The sequence below is a fragment of the Rhizopus microsporus genome, assembly GCF_002708625.1.
Source record: "Rhizopus microsporus ATCC 52813 unplaced genomic scaffold scaffold_5, whole genome shotgun sequence".
In the NCBI taxonomy this organism is placed as follows: domain Eukaryota; kingdom Fungi; phylum Mucoromycota; class Mucoromycetes; order Mucorales; family Rhizopodaceae; genus Rhizopus; species Rhizopus microsporus.
The window spans coordinates 894,370-912,920 of NW_019671920.1; the positions used below are offsets into that span (position 1 = coordinate 894,370).

General features: G+C 37.0%; 6 protein-coding genes across 6 annotated transcripts; 2 read left to right on the forward strand and 4 right to left on the reverse strand.

Annotated features, from left to right (window-relative positions):
• Positions 1-401: 401 nt before the first annotated feature.
• Positions 402-1,675, reverse strand: RHIMIDRAFT_305050 (Inositolphosphorylceramide-B hydroxylase; the record flags this gene model as incomplete). Its single annotated transcript, XM_023614467.1, has 2 exons — positions 402-815; positions 876-1,675. The coding sequence occupies 2 exons, from the start codon at positions 1,673-1,675 to the stop codon at positions 521-523; spliced, it is 1,095 nt and encodes a 364-aa protein (XP_023467932.1). The 3' UTR covers positions 402-520.
• A 5,096-nt stretch (positions 1,676-6,771) lies between these two features.
• On the forward strand, positions 6,772-8,581 carry RHIMIDRAFT_200813 (catalase; the record flags this gene model as incomplete). The annotated part of the gene is made up of 7 exons (XM_023606481.1): positions 6,772-6,857; positions 6,912-6,946; positions 7,032-7,103; positions 7,160-7,390; positions 7,449-7,879; positions 7,929-8,187; positions 8,241-8,581. The coding sequence occupies 7 exons, from the start codon at positions 6,772-6,774 to the stop codon at positions 8,579-8,581; spliced, it is 1,455 nt and encodes a 484-aa protein (XP_023467933.1).
• Positions 8,582-8,633: 52 nt separating this feature from the next.
• Positions 8,634-9,728, reverse strand: RHIMIDRAFT_236210 (12-oxo-phytodienoic acid-like protein; the record flags this gene model as incomplete). Its single annotated transcript, XM_023608503.1, has 1 exon — positions 8,634-9,728. The coding sequence occupies one exon, from the start codon at positions 9,726-9,728 to the stop codon at positions 8,634-8,636; it is 1,095 nt and encodes a 364-aa protein (XP_023467934.1).
• A 604-nt stretch (positions 9,729-10,332) lies between these two features.
• Positions 10,333-12,313, reverse strand: RHIMIDRAFT_290934 (di/tri peptide transporter 2). Its single transcript, XM_023613771.1, has 2 exons — positions 11,970-12,313; positions 10,333-11,915 (listed from the first exon to the last, which is right to left on the reverse strand). Exons 1-2 carry the CDS (start codon positions 12,205-12,207, stop codon positions 10,411-10,413), a joined length of 1,743 nt encoding a protein of 580 aa, XP_023467935.1. The 5' UTR covers positions 12,208-12,313; the 3' UTR covers positions 10,333-10,410.
• A 2,610-nt stretch (positions 12,314-14,923) lies between these two features.
• Positions 14,924-16,881, forward strand: RHIMIDRAFT_115870 (uncharacterized protein). Its single transcript, XM_023605322.1, has one exon. It carries the CDS (start codon positions 15,107-15,109, stop codon positions 16,547-16,549), a length of 1,443 nt encoding a protein of 480 aa, XP_023467936.1. The 5' UTR covers positions 14,924-15,106; the 3' UTR covers positions 16,550-16,881.
• On the reverse strand, positions 16,103-18,512 carry RHIMIDRAFT_115873 (uncharacterized protein). Its single transcript, XM_023605323.1, has 2 exons — positions 18,239-18,512; positions 16,103-18,103 (listed from the first exon to the last, which is right to left on the reverse strand). Exons 1-2 carry the CDS (start codon positions 18,358-18,360, stop codon positions 16,552-16,554), a joined length of 1,674 nt encoding a protein of 557 aa, XP_023467937.1. The 5' UTR covers positions 18,361-18,512; the 3' UTR covers positions 16,103-16,551.
• Between the last annotated feature and the right edge of the window lie 39 nt (positions 18,513-18,551).

The following is an 18,551-nucleotide window of genomic DNA, read 5'->3' on the forward strand; positions in this document are numbered from 1 at the left end:
CTGTAGATCACAAAAAAGACTTGATATTATAGCCACTGTTCTAATGTCTTTATGTATATTATCATTGTCATACTTGAAAAGAAAAATGACAGTTTAACAAGCATTGCCCCTATTATTTATTCATCTTTATGCAAAACAAATGTGAGATGCAATACAATATATAATAAATCACAAGTCTTTCTGGAATGATAAATCAAGTCTTTAGAATATATAGCTTATTACTTGTATCAAAAGAGGAAAAATAGTCTTTCTTTTTTGCTTTAGAGTCATCGATATCTCCTCCCTTTTGAATGAATCATCTGTTACTACTTGCCAAGAAAAAAAAGCTTGTCCTTACCAAGGCAGGTGACACACTAGCGGACCATGAGTTGCTGTGAGAGCATTTTAAAGACCAAGTAGCTCGTTATATCTCGATGAAACAGCATTCTATAGGCTTTATCTTTACAATGCGTTTATTCTTTATATTAGTTTATTAAATCTTTAGTATAATTTTATACACATATTATTAGCCTAGGCGTATTTAATATGCCAAGACTGTATTAAACACATAATCCCAAAACTTGGATGTAATGCCATAACCAGCTTCAAAGTCTTTGTAATGATGTGCCAAGTGATACTTTTTCATTTCCTTAAAGTGAAAGGGAATTACCTTTGCATGATGGACGTAGTAATGTGTCATATCATAGCAGACATAACCAAACATGCCTCCTGCAACAATTGCAAAAGCCGCAGAGGATGGAAAGAGTATATGTGCTAAAGTGATCCATGGATAAGCAAGGACAACAAGAAGCGCGGGAGGCACGACAAGCCTTGCTCTATATTTGAGAAAAAAAAAAAGGAGTAAGTATTGTAGTTATTTAATCAAACGCTGTTACCTGTCCATTGGTAAGTAATGGTGAAACCCATGAAGTACAAAATGCAATAAAAACATGAATTGATTCTCTGGCATTCTATCGTCATAATGAAATAGGAATCTGTGCAATGCATATTCTAAGAAAGTCCATATAAAGACGCCGAGTAAGAATAAGCTTCCGGTTGTCATGGTATTATGCTGGTTCATTAAAAGTGAATGATGTATGTTATAGACGACATAAGGTAGCCAGACTAAAGGTACTACCCACCAGTACGTCTTTGAGAATGGTTCGAGGAGCGGATGACCAAAAAAATTGGCAGGTCGATTCAAATACCGAGGCTTGTGTACTTGCTCAAGATAATGCTCTCTAGTAAACTTCATCGTTATCATCTGCGGAACCAGCGGCTTATTAAGATCAAGGAATTGATTCGTCTTGATATCGACGTGTGCGTCTGTTAAAGAGGGATGAAAGTTGTCCTCTGTAAACGTCTTGTATTCGATCTCCTTCTCCAATAATGCAATCCTTTTACGATGGAGGCTCGCACGTTGTCCTTCTAAACGTCGAGTACAAGCCTTGTTATCCATTCTACCAATCATGTAATCTTGAAGTATTTCAAAGGATGCCTCAGAGTGTTCATGGTAATCTTTATCTGACATGACCTCAGTAATATCTTTGCCTGCAAATTGCAAAAGGAAATCATCCCCTCCAGGATGATCCTTGGCAAACTCTGTTATGTCATACACCCTATCATTAAAGACTACCCATAATGATTTACTAGAATTATGCTTGGCAACCTCTTGCTGGGTAAATAATTTTGACATGAGAAAAAAAAAAAAGGAAAATCAATCCCGCGTTATCCCCCCTTTTTGAATAAATAATAAAAATGGCATGACTTTTCAAACAGAAAAGATCGATATATCTATACTTTTCATACAAGTATCCTCCTCTCTTTCCATATACTTACTTCAATTTCTGCTTTAATTTACTTTATCATTGAGCTATTTTCTTTACGTTTCCATGTATGTTCTCCAAATGCCATATCTGATAAATCTCATCACCTCATCTTTTTCAACGATTTAATGTACGACTCATGCCCTTTTCATACGGAGTCCCCCCCTTTTTTTTTCTTTTGACTTCTTGCAAGTAAAGACTAGATAAATACAATTTTTTAGTAGTTGCTATATGAGTAATAATCTTGTATAAAGAAATGAAGCAAACTATGCATAAATCAAAAGAACACCATCACCAAAAATGGTAATAGCAAATGATAGACGCGTTCCGAAACCCTGTTAATACATGAAAAGAATAATAACTTTATTTTGAGCAAGTCTAGGCTCAAGCATCAGAAGAAGGTGAAGGCATACGCCATGCGTCCTCAAATAGGTCGTAACAGATGAAGCAATGGTTTCTATATACTCTAAATATTGCAGTACATATTGCTATCTGCGGTTCATTCGTTCTCGTAACTACCATCATGGCGCCTCTAGATCAATTAATAAGCACCATTTTTATATACAATTCATCGCATGAGCCTCTCAAGAGACATAACAGTCTTTGACCTTTCGGAAATTCGCATCACCTAATGAGGTAGACGATCGCAATAACGATATCCTGTTCATCTTCCTTTTCCTGGTATTCACGTTGTTCTGTGAGTGAGATGTGTTGCTCTGCAGATACTAGCAGTGTTTAATTGTTGAAAATGGTGAAATAAATGATTCTGTTTATTTCCAGGGCCTCATGCTCATTAAACACAAGCACAGTTTCATATGGATTTTCTTGCAGAGATTTAATTTATCTCTATGATTTCCTTACGACTGAAGATGTAGCAAAGAACTCTTTGTTAAACGCTTCCAGCTTTGCCAGAATAATTGGAGAACAAAAGACAGTTGAAAAAATTACAAGGTAAGCGGAATCGTATGCTTCGTCAATATAAGCATTACAGCATTTTGTCTTTGCTGTTGCGAGTATTGAAACACAAATAGGTAATCTCCAAAACGAAATAGCTGAAATTGTGAGTCTCAAAGCAGAAAGAATTTGATTGGAACAAACTGAGAAACCATCCAAGCTTATTAAAAACTTGATCAAAATACGGGAACCTCAGCGCTATATTCCTGTTCTATATCATCCTGAGAGCAGTGATCTGTGCCTCGATCAATCAAGCAGACAGACCACCGCTGAATATATCTACACTCAGCTGTGCTCACCTTATCCAGTGGATGGACTAGCTATAGACCAACTTCTAATCAACCTACCAGAGTTCCTATGTCTTACGGAAGATCAGCGTGGTGCTCTGTCCATCTCGAAAATCATAGAAGAGATTATGTTTTATATAGCTTAATACTGAAACATGCATATACGGCTATATCTGTGTGGTATTGGAAATATGTAGCAACCAAAGAGACATAAAGGTTGAATTCTTTTTATTACATTGCATGTTAGTTCAAGGCGAAGAAGATCAAGTTAATGTAACATGTGTATTACTTTACAAGAATAAACGTTGTCAACATCTAGTGAATTATATTATATGATGTGCCATCAGCTACTACAGACTAGGGATACCATGAATCAGCGTTGTAGGCTTAATATAAGTTATTATGTTGATATATAAGATAATTTTGACTTGTGTATAAAATATATATTAACTATATTACATCAAAAGATGTAGTATTTTTGATATAAACATAGAAATACAATGAATGATGCCATCTAAGGCCAAGAGACTTCATTATGCTGAGATCACGTCGTTACACGAATGTATTGGTAGGATTTTTGTTAGCTTCAAGAATTCTAGTATTCGTCGAACATAAATAGTGCTCCTGGTCAGGATCGTCAAAGAGGCCCGACAAGAGCGGCTCAATGAATCGTGAGCAGGGTTCAGCCTCGTTGACATTCTCTTGTATAGTAGCCCTGAGTAGTTTCTGAATTAAACCACAAATAGCCTTGACAAGTTTTTGTTCTGCAGTTTGGGGGAAGGGGTGTTACCTTTTTTGGATTCTGCAGTGTCCTTTTGCATTACCCAATAATAATGCCATCAAATAACCAGCCAGAAAACGTAACGTAACGGTAATCGCAGTTTTAGAGTGCCACCGTCCAATAAAAATAGCATAATATGAAGATCTGGAACCGTAACAAGTGATGCTTTTGATATGAATCGTTATAATAACTCGATTATAATAGAGCATACATTGTACTTTGCATTCCTCTGTCGCGTCTGATAAGAATAAGAATAGTAGCTACTAATATATTATTGATAAATAATCACATTGACCACAATAAATCATACTGACAGCATTCATTCTTCTCTATAAAATGCACACCTATCTTATTTTAATAATACCCCTTTCTTTTCAACAAAGAACTTAATTCGCAAGATGCTGATTTAACTGGTTTTTTTTTAATAACAAAGCTGAACAAAACAATATCAAAAGTGATGGAAGTCCATTTAAATAGGAGACTTACTGGCATCCAGAATACCCTTCAATGAACAGCCTAATCCTGACCAAATGAGCAAATTCGTCCCAAAACAATTTGACGTGAAGAATATAATCACGAAAGCTTCACTAGATGTCAATGGAGATGCTTATAGAATTGGCGACACAGAATGGGATCATAGCCACAGATTTGATGTCATATATGAGCCTATACTTATATCTTTGGAGCAACCGCCGATTATGGTTGAAGTAAATCCAACGGTTAACGCTGATTTTATGAACCGGGCAGCACACTGTTGTATTATGGAGTATTGCAGTTATAAAGTATTGCTTATCATGCTGATATTCAACACTCAAACTACAGGGATAAGGCCTCGCTTCAATAATACTTGTGCTATATCTCTATCATGCGAGTATTGGGCGAAGGGATGTTATCTAGTCAACACAAATAGTACCTTGACAAAACTGCATGTCACTTAATAATTGTAACTTTTTAGGACAGTTAAGACAAGTGAATACATTTCTTGATGATGGTTAAACCAATTACCTTCGTCATTGTTCAGGACTACTAACGCAGAGCTATACATGTCATCCTTATTCTGTTTTTACCTTGTTTAATCTTGACGGCGAACATTACGCGCACGAGGTAATCCATGAGAAGGTTACTCTAGGCGCTATCTGTGATGCCACTATACAACTTCACGCTACCAAAGTCGCTAACTCGCCTAAGGCTGTCCTGTGGAGGATTCTTTATGAAGTTTGATCATAATTACACGTGAATAACCTTGGTTATTTGTTGATCAAACTGACAACATAAAATTAAAATATAAAAAAAATCTTTTTCCACCCCCTTCTCTTTGAAAAGAAATACAAGCCAATATGGCAATTTTATAAATACATGTCTAGCTTGACGTTATACATTGAAATGGTCTGTCGAGGGTATCACAGATAATGCCCGTAGCACTAACCTATTTTCTGACGCATGTAGTGTACATCATTTTGACAAGAATAGAAGCCCTGCATCGAAAATATTTAGTATTATTGCAATCGAAGTCCTTAATAAAGGAGCTGAAGCCTAGTTAAACAAAGATGTGGTCTCAAAATCTTTGAAAAACGGCAATAATGAAAATATCAGCAAGGCGTTGGAAGAAATGCTTTTATTGTTCAATACTGATGGATCATCAACCACAGTCCTTGAAGCTAGAGAATTGAACAAGCATATACAACATCTTGCTGTTTTATTGCACCCTTACCTTGTTGCTGTAAACAAGTCTGTTCAAGCTGCTATATCACAAACCCTTAAATAACTGGATTAATAAATCATGTTTTTCACTATTTACTAATGATTTCATTTATTTTGTTTTTATGAGAAATAAGTTTTACTATGATCAAACTAAGCATAAAAAAATATCACAAAAGAATAAAAAATAGGATTATATTGAAGTCTTATAAGCTACTAGAAGCCACTTGCCAAGGTAGGATTTGGATACAACATTATGTTAAATCTGCTTATTGTAAACCAACACAGTGTTTGTTTCTTCCTGCACATCTCAAAAGGGACATCGTTTCATGCATCACAGGTCTTTGTAAATAGATCTTTATCACTAAAATTTCTACGCTTGACTCTATTTTTGAATTGCTCAATAGGACTCAGTTTAGGCGAGTAAAGTGAGGGTATATACATTGATAACCTCTACTGGTAGTCAGTGTGTCAATTTCCTCATGGATAGGCTGCATTATCCATAACGAGATAAAGCCTTTTAATTCAGGATATTTTTTTAATTGATCCTGCTTTTGTTTCTCTTGCTGTAAAAAAGAGTACCAGTTATGTTGAACAAAATACACAAAATGCAGTTGGTAACTCAATAGTATCATTTGCCTATAAATAGTGATATCCAAGAACAGGTGTTTGTCATCCTGTAATAATAGTTTTCCCTTTTTAAAAAATAGTAGGTGTCACGGAATGCTTAATGTCAGATTTTACTGAGAATTGCTTAATAAGCTTAAAATAAAGCTATGATTGGCTAAAGATAAAAGTGTGTTCTCACAACAATAACCAATGTATAATAGGGTTTGTTACTTGACATCAGTTGAGCCTCACTATCACCCTGCTTCTTTTGATTTATCATTTCCTAAATAAGCTTTAACAAGTTGGTACTTAAGGACTGTTGAATGATCAACATTGTTTACAGCTGTTGAAGAAAATACAAATCTAATATTGGTCATTACAATAAGCTACCTTTAAAAATATAGACTGCTCCTTCTTTAGCGTGTCACTAGAGTATATTTGAAAGTTGATTGGCCATTATTACAAAGCTTGTTGTATACCCGCTCATGACTGAATTTATTTCACACCCTTTCCCCAAAAAGAAATGAAATGTATAAAAAGGAACAACCAACGCTTCACGACCTTTTCTTTTCTTCTATTTCTTTTTAAATCAATTGTATTGCCTTTACTTCTCCTCTCTCTTTTTTAAAATAAAAAAATGTCCAAGAACGTATTGACTACATCCAACGGAAACCCAGTTGAAAATAATCAGACATCCCAAACTGCTGGCTATTGGGGTCCTGTGTAAGTGATGATGGCTATTGCTTATACCTATTGTGTACTGATATCATCCCCTAGTCTTCTTCAAGATTTCCATTTAATTGATAAACTAGGTAAGATTTTGAACTATGCAAATGTGCATCGTTTGTCCCACATTTCTATATTTGGATGTTTATGCTGACAGTTTATTTTAAAAAGCTCACTTTGACAGAGAGCGTATTCCTGAACGTGTTGTTCATGCTAAAGGCGCTGGTGCTCATGGTGTATTTGGTAAGATTGAATGAATTGAAATCGTTCATCTCCTCCCTGACACTGTCTTCCTGTAGAGGTTACCCATGACATCACCCACCTTACAAAGGCAAAATTCTTGAGCCACATTGGTAAAAAGACACCAGTGTTCCTTCGATTCTCAACTGTTGGTGGTGAAAAGGGTAGTGCTGATACTGCTAGAGATCCTCGTGGCTTTGCCGTCAAGTTTTATACTGAAGAGGGTAACTGGGACATGGTTGGTAACAACACACCCGTCTTCTTCATCCGTGATCCATCCAAATTCCCAGGTACAGAGTGAGAAAGAGAAAATCATGCAGCAAGGTTACCTAACTTTATGTTCTCTAGACTTTATTCACACTCAAAAGAGAAACCCTCAAACCAATATAGCTGATCCTGATGCCTTTTGGGATTTCCTCTCTCTTGTCCCAGAGTCCATCCATCAGGTCACTATTCTCTTCTCTAACAGAGGTACACCTGATGGCTATCGTCATCTGAACGGATATTCTTCACACACACTCAAGTTAGTCAACGAAAGAGGTGAATTCAAGTATGTCAAATGGCATTTTAAGACAGACCAAGGTATCAAAAACTTAAAGGCAAGCAAGGCTGCTGAATTGGCCGGTACCGATCCTGATTACGCAACGCGCGATCTTTTCAACTCTATCGAACGTGGAGAGTATCCCTCATGGTCTGTATACATCCAAGTTATGAATCCTGAAGATGCAAAGAAGTACCGTTTCAACCCATTCGATGTCACCAAAGTCTGGTCACACAAGGTAAGTAAAGCATCCCCTATCCTACTCGATATCTTATACTTTATACCAGGACTATCCCCTTCATCCTGTTGGTAAATTGACCTTGAACCGCAACCCAGAAAACTACTTTGCCGAAACGGAGCAAGCTGCATTTTCTCCTTCTCATATCGTTCCTGGTATTGATATCACTCCCGATCGTATGCTCCAAGGTCGTCTCTTCTCTTACCCTGATACCCACCGTCACCGTCTTGGCGCTAATTATGCTCAAATCCCCATTAATCAACCTCAAAGCCGTGTCGCCAATCATCAGCGTGATGGCCAAATGGCTGGTAAGTTTACATAGATGCGTTTGTTATGAAAGCATGAAGCTAACATCACACAGTGCTTGGTAACGGAGGTTCTGCTCCTAACTATGAACCCAACTCCTTTGGCGGTCCTTATCAGACAAACATTGCTGCCACAACCTTTACTGCCGAGGAGATCGAAGGTGCCACTGGTCGTCACAGTTATCAATTAACAGACGATGACTTTGTCCAAGCTGGTGACTTGTACCGTCTTATGTCTGCTGAAGAAAAGACAGATCTAGTCAATAACATTGCTGGTCATTTGAAGAATGCCAAGAAGCACATTCAAGAACGTCAAATCGCTCACTTTAAGCGTGCTGATCCTGAATATGGACAGCGTGTGGAAGAAGCTATTTTGGCTTTGAGCGCAAAGGCTTAATTTATTTAATAAAATTGTGTGCACATAATAAATAATCTTTATTCTAAAATGTCTATAATTTACTCTGCTCATAGAATGGATAGTCTATGTATCCAGCAGCATCATGTGTGTAAAATGTAGCTCGGTTATACTTGTTAAGTGAAAGCTGCTTTCTTATTCTGTTTGGAAGATCTGGATTAGCAATAAATGCTCTTCCGTACGCAATCAGGTTGCCTGTTCTTTGTGCTACATTTACAGAATGGGAAATGGCGTTTGAGAAACCGCCAGCAGTGATAAAGGGACCTTTCCATAGTCGACGATAAGGGTCTAACGTGTCAACGATATTGACTTCATCATTGTAAAAACTTGATCTTGCCTCAATAAAATGGAGATAAGCCAGATTGGGATGATTTTCCTGAAGGCGAGAGGTCACATATCCCCATGTTTCCAACGGGTTGTCATCTTGCATGCCCTGGATCTTTCCATCAGGAGAAAATCGAATAGCTGTGCGTTCAGGTCCAATGGCGTCCACTATAGCATCAACAACTTCCAAGGTGAACCTCGCTCTATTTTCTGCTGAACCACCGTATTCGTCTGTACGCTTGTTGGAAGAGGTGTTGAGGAACTGATCCAAAAGATACCCATTAGCATTATGAATTTCTACGCCATCAAAACCTGCTTCAATTGCGTTCAAAGCGGCCTGCTTGTATGTCTGTACAAGTTCCTTAATTTCATGTATTTCAAGAGGCTTGGGTGTTTCATACGGAGCCCCCGATGGTTTCTTTCCAGGCATAGGCACGTCAGAAGCTGAGACGATAGGTTCTCCGTTGGGATTTAAGCTTGTAGAGCCTGTTCGACCAATGTGCCAGAGTTGCAAGAAGATAATGCCTCCTTTATCATGAACAGCCGATGTAACCTTCTTCCATCCTTCAATCTGTTCTTTGCTGTAAATACCAGGAGCACGTCGATATCCACCAGCAAGACGGCTGATAAACGTGGCTTCTGTAATTAATAAACCACCAGGTGTTGCTCTTTGCTTGTAATATTCCACCAAAAGATCTGTGGGAACGGCTTCAAGAGTTGCTCTGAATCGAGTCAAGGGCGCAAGCACTACTCGGTGCTGAAGATTGTGACGACCGATTTTAATAGGTTCAAACAGTTTTGTCATAGTTTCAAGTGGTTTCCCTGAAGAAAAAAAAAAAGAAAAGGGGAAAAAAGTGAGAATAGTAGTTGGACTTTATCTGGATTAAGTACGGGACTGTTATTTGTATTTGTAATGAGAAATAAAGTATGAATGGTGGGTATTGTAGTGAAGAGTTATGCTAATTTAGATCTAAATATCTACAATAGCCAGTGTTGGTAGGTTAACAAGTAAAATAGATATATACTCTAACCTACTGGCAAAGAACAGCATTGAATTAAATATTTCTAATAAATCTCTCCAAGATAAAGAAAACGAGCGTAATTTAATATTATCAAATCATATATTACACAATCTGGAGCTCTTGTGGTACAAAACTTGGCATATTAATGAAAGCAACAAGACTATGGTAAACAAAAGAAAGTAAGTTTCTGGATAAGGGCTATACACAACAGCAAAAGGTCTTTTTATATACATCATTTCCAGAAAGAGATGTCGCACTGACTTATCGCTTTTTCGTATAAATTGTATTATAAAAACTGCAAAAATGCGACTTTACTTTCTGAAAAGGTTGTAAATGCAGCTTCAGATGAAAAGTTAAAAATCAAGATCAATTGTTATTATGCATTAGCTTTATTATCGTTATTACTATTAGTATATGTATGGCATTTTATAATACACGCAATTTATACACACATATAAATTGTTTTTATACAGTAGGCTTGGCTTCGACCTCATACTCGACAACAACTTCTTCTTTTTCTGCACTTCTTTGAATAGCATCTTCCTGCATATCAGTTTTATCGTTACTGCCGTGGCAGAAATAGAAGAGTGGGGCACAGACACCCATGGCAATGGCAATACCAGTATACATCCACTTGAGCTTGGGGTCTTCTGCAACAGAAACAAGAGCAAATCCAAGAATTGAACCGAAACAATTGGTAAGTAAGAAAATGGCCATGACAAGTGACTTCATCTTTTCAGGAGCCTTTCTGTAGGCGTATTCAAGGCCAGTGATGGAAGCAAAGATTTCAGAAATACCGATCAAGACATATGCAGGGATAATCAATCCAGCTGATACATCGTTCTTTCCGTTACCGGTTGGATGATCATAGTAAGGAGGCTTACTGTAGATATAGGATTGGATACCAGCAGCATAGCCCATAGCACAGGCAGCAAAAAAGAAACCCAAGGTGATACGGATCATAGGGCCAAGATGAAGACCCATACGACGTAAACCAGGATAGACGATACGGTCCATGATAGGGATGAAAATGACGAGAGTTAAGGGGTTGATGTTTTGCATGATATCGTTAGGAACTGAACCAGTTTGCATGGTGGCTGTCATAGAAACCATATTGTTGGTCATTTGGGAGTAACATAACCAGTAAATGGGATACCAACAAAATACAACACAGGCTCTGAATGTACGACGGAGTTCATCAATGAAAATATCATCCCATGTTGCCTTTGATGCCAACTCGGGGTTGACTTGACGTAAGTTGGATGGCTTGCATCCTTCAAAACCATATTTCCATGAGTACCTGATGACCTTGAAAGTTTCAATAAAGATGGAACCACGAGGAGGAGTCAGCACGTATTGTTTTTTACCAAAGAAGACGATGAGAATACCAGGAATAAAGACGAGGGTTGGCAGTAAATAGGCAGCCCAAAATCCAACCTGCTTTTCGAGGACTACAGTAGTGACTGAGGCAAGAGAACCAAGGTTGATACCCCAGTAGAACATGTTGAATAGCTTTTGGTATGTAGCTTGAGGAGATACAATTACGCGAACTTCGTCATCACCCTGATGATTCACTGCATGGTCGCCTTCGTCAACGGAGTGGTTTGAAAAGACTTTTTTGCGGATGGTCTTGATGTATGGCTTCGTATTTTTATATTGCTCAGCAACAAGGGGGGAAACATTGGACTTGATGCCACCAGTGGCAAGACCAATAATGATTAAAGAGACGATAAAGCCTGGGAAGGTAGCTCCAGTAGCAATTGCAGAAGGAATAGAGGTCAGAGTAAGGAGAATTAAGCCAATAAAGTAAATTATGGCAAAGATGAGAATTGTCTTGTATTTGCCCAAGTATTGGTCAGCGATAATAGCACCTATGACTGGTGTAATGTAACACCAAAACTGGAAAAATGTGGTAAGGGCAGTCGCTGTTTGTTGTCCTCGTCCCATTGCGCCGGGATATTCTGCAGGGTCTGTGGGTAACGTGGGAATGAGTAACCTTCGTGAGAAAGTATATTACTACTTACAGTGACCAGGATCAGGGTTTTGGATATAGTTTTGGAATGGGCCGGTTAGACCATAGTAAGTGAATCTTTCACAGAATTCAACAACAATAACCAAGTAAGCTGCTTTAGGTATGCTATCCGATACTTCTCTTAGTACTTTCCAATCGCTTTCAGTTGGTTCAATGTGTTCTTCAGATGCATTTTCGTATGCATTTTCGAATACATCTTTTTTAACAAAATCTTTTTCTTTAATAGACATCAAAAGTGAAGAAAGAAAAGCGCAATTTTTGTGTCTCTGTTCTGGAGATCATTTATATTTAAATTTTTTTCTTTATATTCTGTTACCTTGACACCCAGATTTTAATCAACCAATAATACTTCATTTCAGTCATTATCTTTTTCTTTAAGGAAATACTTAATTTGGTAATTTGTTGAAAAATTATCTTGTGAAAGCTCTCCTAAGACATTACTGCTTATGTGATAACAAATAACTCCGCTACAAAATGCAATGCTCTGTCAATTGCTATCATGGTAACCATTGCCACTGTTACTGCTGTCAGTTTTGTAACTTCATTGAATGTTATAGCTGCTATATCTATTGATATTGCAACATGAAGCCAAATATGGCACTATCGTCCATACAAAGAAATATGAGGGCATGTACGACGTTTGTGTTACAGTTGCTGTATTTTTATTGGAATCCGAATTTTACCAGTAAAAGATTAGGTTTAGGAAATCGGAAGGTTTAGGATTTTGATTTGTTCGCTTTAGAATAAACTACAATAAATGACAAGTAGAAATTTGAATATAGACTGTTGTCTCTGACATTTAAGAGTACCATGGACTTAGTTGACTAATGCACATCATAAGTCTATCATAGAAGCCCGAGAAGTTCTCACGAGGTTTGTTTTAATGACTGTGAAACGAGACTTTTTTTGTAAATTATCATTCTTTTGATGTCAGCTGATTCATAATATAGCCATCCTTCAAAGAAACACGCAATATTCTGCCTGTCTATATCTCGCCAAAGAGAAGTGGTCTTACTTTGCTCTTTGTGGATCACCTTATAGACATTATTATAAACACATGAATATCCTTTTTAATGGCTACGAACTATGCTGTATTTGTGTACAACACATACGCTTTTCTACCTTTAACACAAAGTACAAAGCCGTACAACAGTAATGGAAGAAAATGCGCTGAACTAAAAAATACAACAAGATTACCTTTATTCTTTATTCAGTATCTTTAACTGCCTTATTTTATAATCACAGCTTGCATCCCTGATGAATATGACAGGGTCCACTAAGGAAACATCTGTTTTAATCTGGGTTAATACACTGTAATTTGAACGGTGACCTGTGTCATAGATAATTAAGAAAAAAAGCGAAGTAAAATAAGTAGTACAATATCAACAGATGATAAGCAATTCAGAGACAGAATGACTTGTTTGCCAACTATATTCAGTATAATGACAGATTTCTAATATAGCTCTTACGGAATTGACTGTCTTTCAATCCTCATCTTTGACCAAAGTATATATTTATCAATGCTTGCTATAACAGATCATAAAGAAGTTCTAAAAAATAGTGCAGCAGATATTTAATAATTCTGACAGTCGTGTTACGCTTGCGAGTATAATGACGAAAATGATGCATCAGGTGCTACTAATATTTCCCAAAGGAAGACTATGTATGTTCGAATCCAATATTAAGCATTATTACTTCCCAATGAAAGCATACACGAGTTTAGTTGAGATCATTTGAAGAATACTTGATCGTGACATTGATTCAAAAGAATTCCGAGTTTGCTTATTGACATTGAACGCATCCTGGGGGACTAACGCCATACCTCCAAGGGCGCTGTTAATTTCAACCTTGCTATCTAGTATAGTTTCAATGAGGAACTGTAGGTATATCCATTTCCATGCCCATAAAAGCTTTTTGCTATTATTTCACTGTTTATAAGAGCAAAAAGGTGCGTACGGTAAACAAAGGCAGTTTGGTATGGAGCTTCTAATAGTATCGACTTTTAATTTGGTATGGCTTCTGACTTGTCATGTTAACATATGTAAACTGTCTTTAGCATCGCCAAACACACAAAGACACCCTTATAACGATCAAAACTAATTTTCACATAAAAAAGATCCTTCGTAAACACTTATGTGGTGATGGTTTATATGGTATAAGGTAAAGATAAATAAAGTACTAATTATTAGTCTTTATTCTGAGATAAAGACAGAAAGGAACATACAAATAACTTAATGATCTACTATTTATAGCTGTTATCAAATTGTTGGTAAGCCACTAAGCGTGGTCTATAGTTACTAACAGTGTTTAATTCGTCCCTGACACTGATTTTATTGTTCATTTCATGACCTGGGTTATGATACTGCTTTTACCATAGGAAGAATTATCTTTTAAAGAAGTGTATACTTATGGATCTTCATCAATTGTATTTTTGGAGAAAATGTCCAAGCGCATCAAATCAATGTTCGTCAAACGATGGTTTTTAGTAACGCAATCAGATTTTACTTCATCAAATCCGGCGTTGTATGCCATCTAATTACCGATCATAAATTTTGTTTGTACGATACCAAGTTTAAAAACAGAGACTTTACCTTTTGTAATGACTGTATGTGACGCAGGACTACGAGCTGGTAAGAGAATTTGCCATAGATGCTTTTCAAACATGAGAGCTCTTTTTTTTTTTTTTTCCTAATAAAGCGTGGCTAAAGAGCATATACCAACATTCTCTGTCATCTTTTTGGCAACATTGCTAATTTATGCTCGCATTAGACAGGCGTGTATAATTTTATTACAAGTGCCTATTAAAAAAATAATACGTCTCATATTGAACTTTGATTGTGTTCATTTTTAAATTTTGACCTTGAATACAAGGCAAAAAATGGACTTCGGGGATTCAACTTTCTCAAAGCGACATAAAGCAGAGAGAATACACTTTTTTGCCTTTCACTTTACAGCAATGGGTCAATCGCATACTAAACCAGAAATTAAAACAAGCCAAACGTTTCGACCCAGCAAATACCTTACAAAAGTTGAACTTGTTTCAATAAAGTGCGTATTCAATAGTTTAAAATCTGCCTTTCCTGATCATTTCGAATGCATTGAACCCAAAAACTTTTTGGTACATACATCATGAAAGGATCAACTTCTTTTACTAAAAAAACAAAAAACAAAAAACAGGCGCGACTTGCTTTGCCTTCAGAGGTTGAACCAGCTGGTGTACTCTTATTCAAAGCATTTTCATATCTAGGCTCATACCCCGCTTGTACAGCAGCCGGTCCGGTTCCACTCTCTCTTGATGCATTTTTGACAGCTTTTGTGGTCTTTACTGGTCGATTAGGTCATGAACTATCCGAAACACTCTTTTTCCAAGCGTTGTCTATTCTGCCGGATCCAGTGAAGAAGAAAGAAACTCCGGTAACATTGGAGCCTCCAAAGAAGCATGGTCATTCAAAAGGCTTGTCATTAGAAGATTTAGGTGTGGACTTTACTGATCTTGACTTGGATATCCAAAAAAAGGAAAAGGATGACGGACCTGAGATTTTATGCAGAGACTTGGTTGAGCTGTTTGTGTTACTCTTATGGTTGGGAAGCAACGAAGATCATGATGAGAATCGAAGGGTAGCAACTGATATTGTGGATAGTCTCGAAAAGACAAAAGACGATACCTGTGTTTCATATAGAGTATTCTCTGAATGGAAATCAAATTTCTCACCACATCTATTTAACCCAATACAGTCATTTATTACGCAATCATTTACCTATATTGAAAGACCCTCGGAAAGGATATCACAGGAAGATACAATTCCAGTACCAGATCAAACGGACTTACTGAGCCATATGCACTGCACTTTGCTCTCCTGGTCATTACCCGAAAAGGCTTTGAACGTCAAAAAATGGACAAGACTCTACTCTGCTCAACAAGACGGATTCTCTATGAATCGATTTGAAAGCCATGTGTTCAAGTACCCAGGACCAACACTGATGGTGTTGAAGATTGAGGCGCAGCCACCAAAGCGATATTCAAGTTTGAGTATTGCAACAGAGACTAATGCAAAGCAAAACATGCTTGTGGGAGTATATGTACCGCAAACGTGGAAGAATTCCAAGTATTTTTGGGGAACAAACGAATGTTTCTTATTTGAACTTGAGCCGAATTTCGATATCTTTCGATCGAATGAAAGAACAGTGAATGGCCACTACATATACTATCATCACGATACAGGGATTGGGTTCGGTGCAAGAGCAGAGAAAGGATTTGATTTTACCTTATTATTAGAGAATACCTTACAAGGAGGCGTCTATGAAAATGAAGCATACCCAAGCTCTCCAGTTTGGATGAGCTTTAAAAGAAGAAAGCAAGATTTCAAGTACATTTTTGAGACAGTAGATGTTGAAGTGTTTGGGCTGGGAACAGAAAAGGATAAAGAAAAACAGTTAAAAGAATGGGAGTTTGAAAGGAAAGAAGCTCAGCGAAGGTCAGGATTGAATATTAGATTATCAGATGGAGAATTGGACAAAGAGCTCTTAAAGATGGCAGGCATTATTGATGAAGACAAACGACAAGATCGATAATTCTAGCTTTTATTAACATTATTATTACTATTCAAATAGCAAACCGGCTTTATTTGCAGTTGTTGTAGCTGTTCCTGTAATAAAATATCTAGTTCGTCTTTTGCTAAAGGAGAGGTATTCTGATTGACAAATAAAGGGGTCGACAAAGAAGGAGAAGAGCATGTAGAATGCATTGGAATCAGACTAAAGTAGTCTTCTTCTAGTGGTGAGTTTGGCGTTCTGATACGACCGATCGTCAGTTGCCTTGTCAGCTCATTCAATTGTTGATCGATCTTTGGATCGATGTACTGAATGTGTTTCATGACAAGCCTAATGTTTTCTATACAGTCAAAGATGTTGGCAATAATATAAACCTGTAAACAGAGTAACAAGCCAAACACAGCCATGCGTTTACTCTGTATCGCGCTTATAAATTGAGTATGAGTTACCCACTTGTAGATCATTCGTTGGAGACGATAAGCTGTTTCTATGGTGATTCCCCTCTTCACTTGATGCTGTTGATGGAGCAACAATAACAGATAAAGCATGTCATAGATTATAGCATTGTATAAAGGAAGGATGTCGATCACTTGACCATTTTCGCATACAAGAGCGCTTTGCACTGATGGGTTCAAGGAATCATACCAGTGTTGCCTCATAGATATAAATTGGTGAATATCTATATCAGATGCACCAGCGATGATTGATTGGATGGTATGAGAGTATAGCACAGAGAGATTTAGCACTTGTGAAAATTTGTTCCAAAATGCATCTTCGTTGTGTTCCTCTTTTAATGGTTGAGGCAAATGAGTCGGCAGGTCGATTTCTGAATATAGTTTGTTGAAACCAGGATCTGACAGGTTTGATAGACCAACAGAAGCAAACAATATCCATCTCGCTCTATTGATCATTTCTTGCTGCTGAAACATCAAGGATGAATTTAATTGCTTCAAGATGACATTGGCAATTTCAAGATATCGAACGTCAGGTGTTATAAATGATATTTCTGTATACTTGTATAGTAATAGTAATGTCTGCACTGTATCTAGTCTTATAGAAAGTAATTCTGGAGATGCTATGTTGATGTGATCTTTTGCTAATTGATAGAATGACATGCTATACTCGTTGTTGTGGTAGATTGATGAGAGTGACATGATAGCATAGCGTAATGAATGAGATAGTAAATATTTGTCTTTAGAATGAATGTCTAGTATGCATTGCTTGAATAGTAATGGATATGCAGGATGTACAAATGCAAAATAAATATGAAATAGAGTATCTTCTAATTCCTTAGTAGGTTCTGCCGTCATAGCTACCGTTGTGTTATTAGTGATGATCAAATGTTGCTGTGGTAACAATTCATAGCCAGGTTGACCATTCTTGACGGATAATGAAGAATATTTTGATTGAAATTCTTGATAATTCATCGGAATCGATATAGTAGGAGTTAGTAGAACGACATCTTCAGTCTGAGGAGAGGCTCCCTTCACCGTGCTGACAGGAGAGAATACACAGACAATTTGGTGTTTTCTACATTTTGAGCAAGTGCCTGAACCAGGAATGCCTATGTCACATCTATACTTACAATAATAAGAAGGATAGTTTATAAAGATAGTATTTTTTATATATATATAAAGAAAAGTTTTATTAAAAAAGTGTTAAATTTAAGGTCTCTCAAAGTATAAATTATTATGAAAAAGAAAATGTTACTTTGATTTACGTCTTCTACAGAAATCGCAGGCACGAGATACCTTTAATTTCTTATATCTACTTGGATCATTCATGTCTACAAAATGAAACTCTACAGGCTTTTTTTTGCGCTGTAAGCTCATATCGTAAAAAGGTAAGGGGGAAAGAAAAGAAGAGGAAAAAAAGTCCAGATTATCTTTTTATTTTTCCTTTTTTGATTCAACAGCCGCTTATTGTCACAGGTACATTGGTGCCTATTTGATCGCCACTAAAAGAATGGAATATGTTTAAAATTTTACTGACAACATTACTGAAAGTAATAAGCTTTTATAAA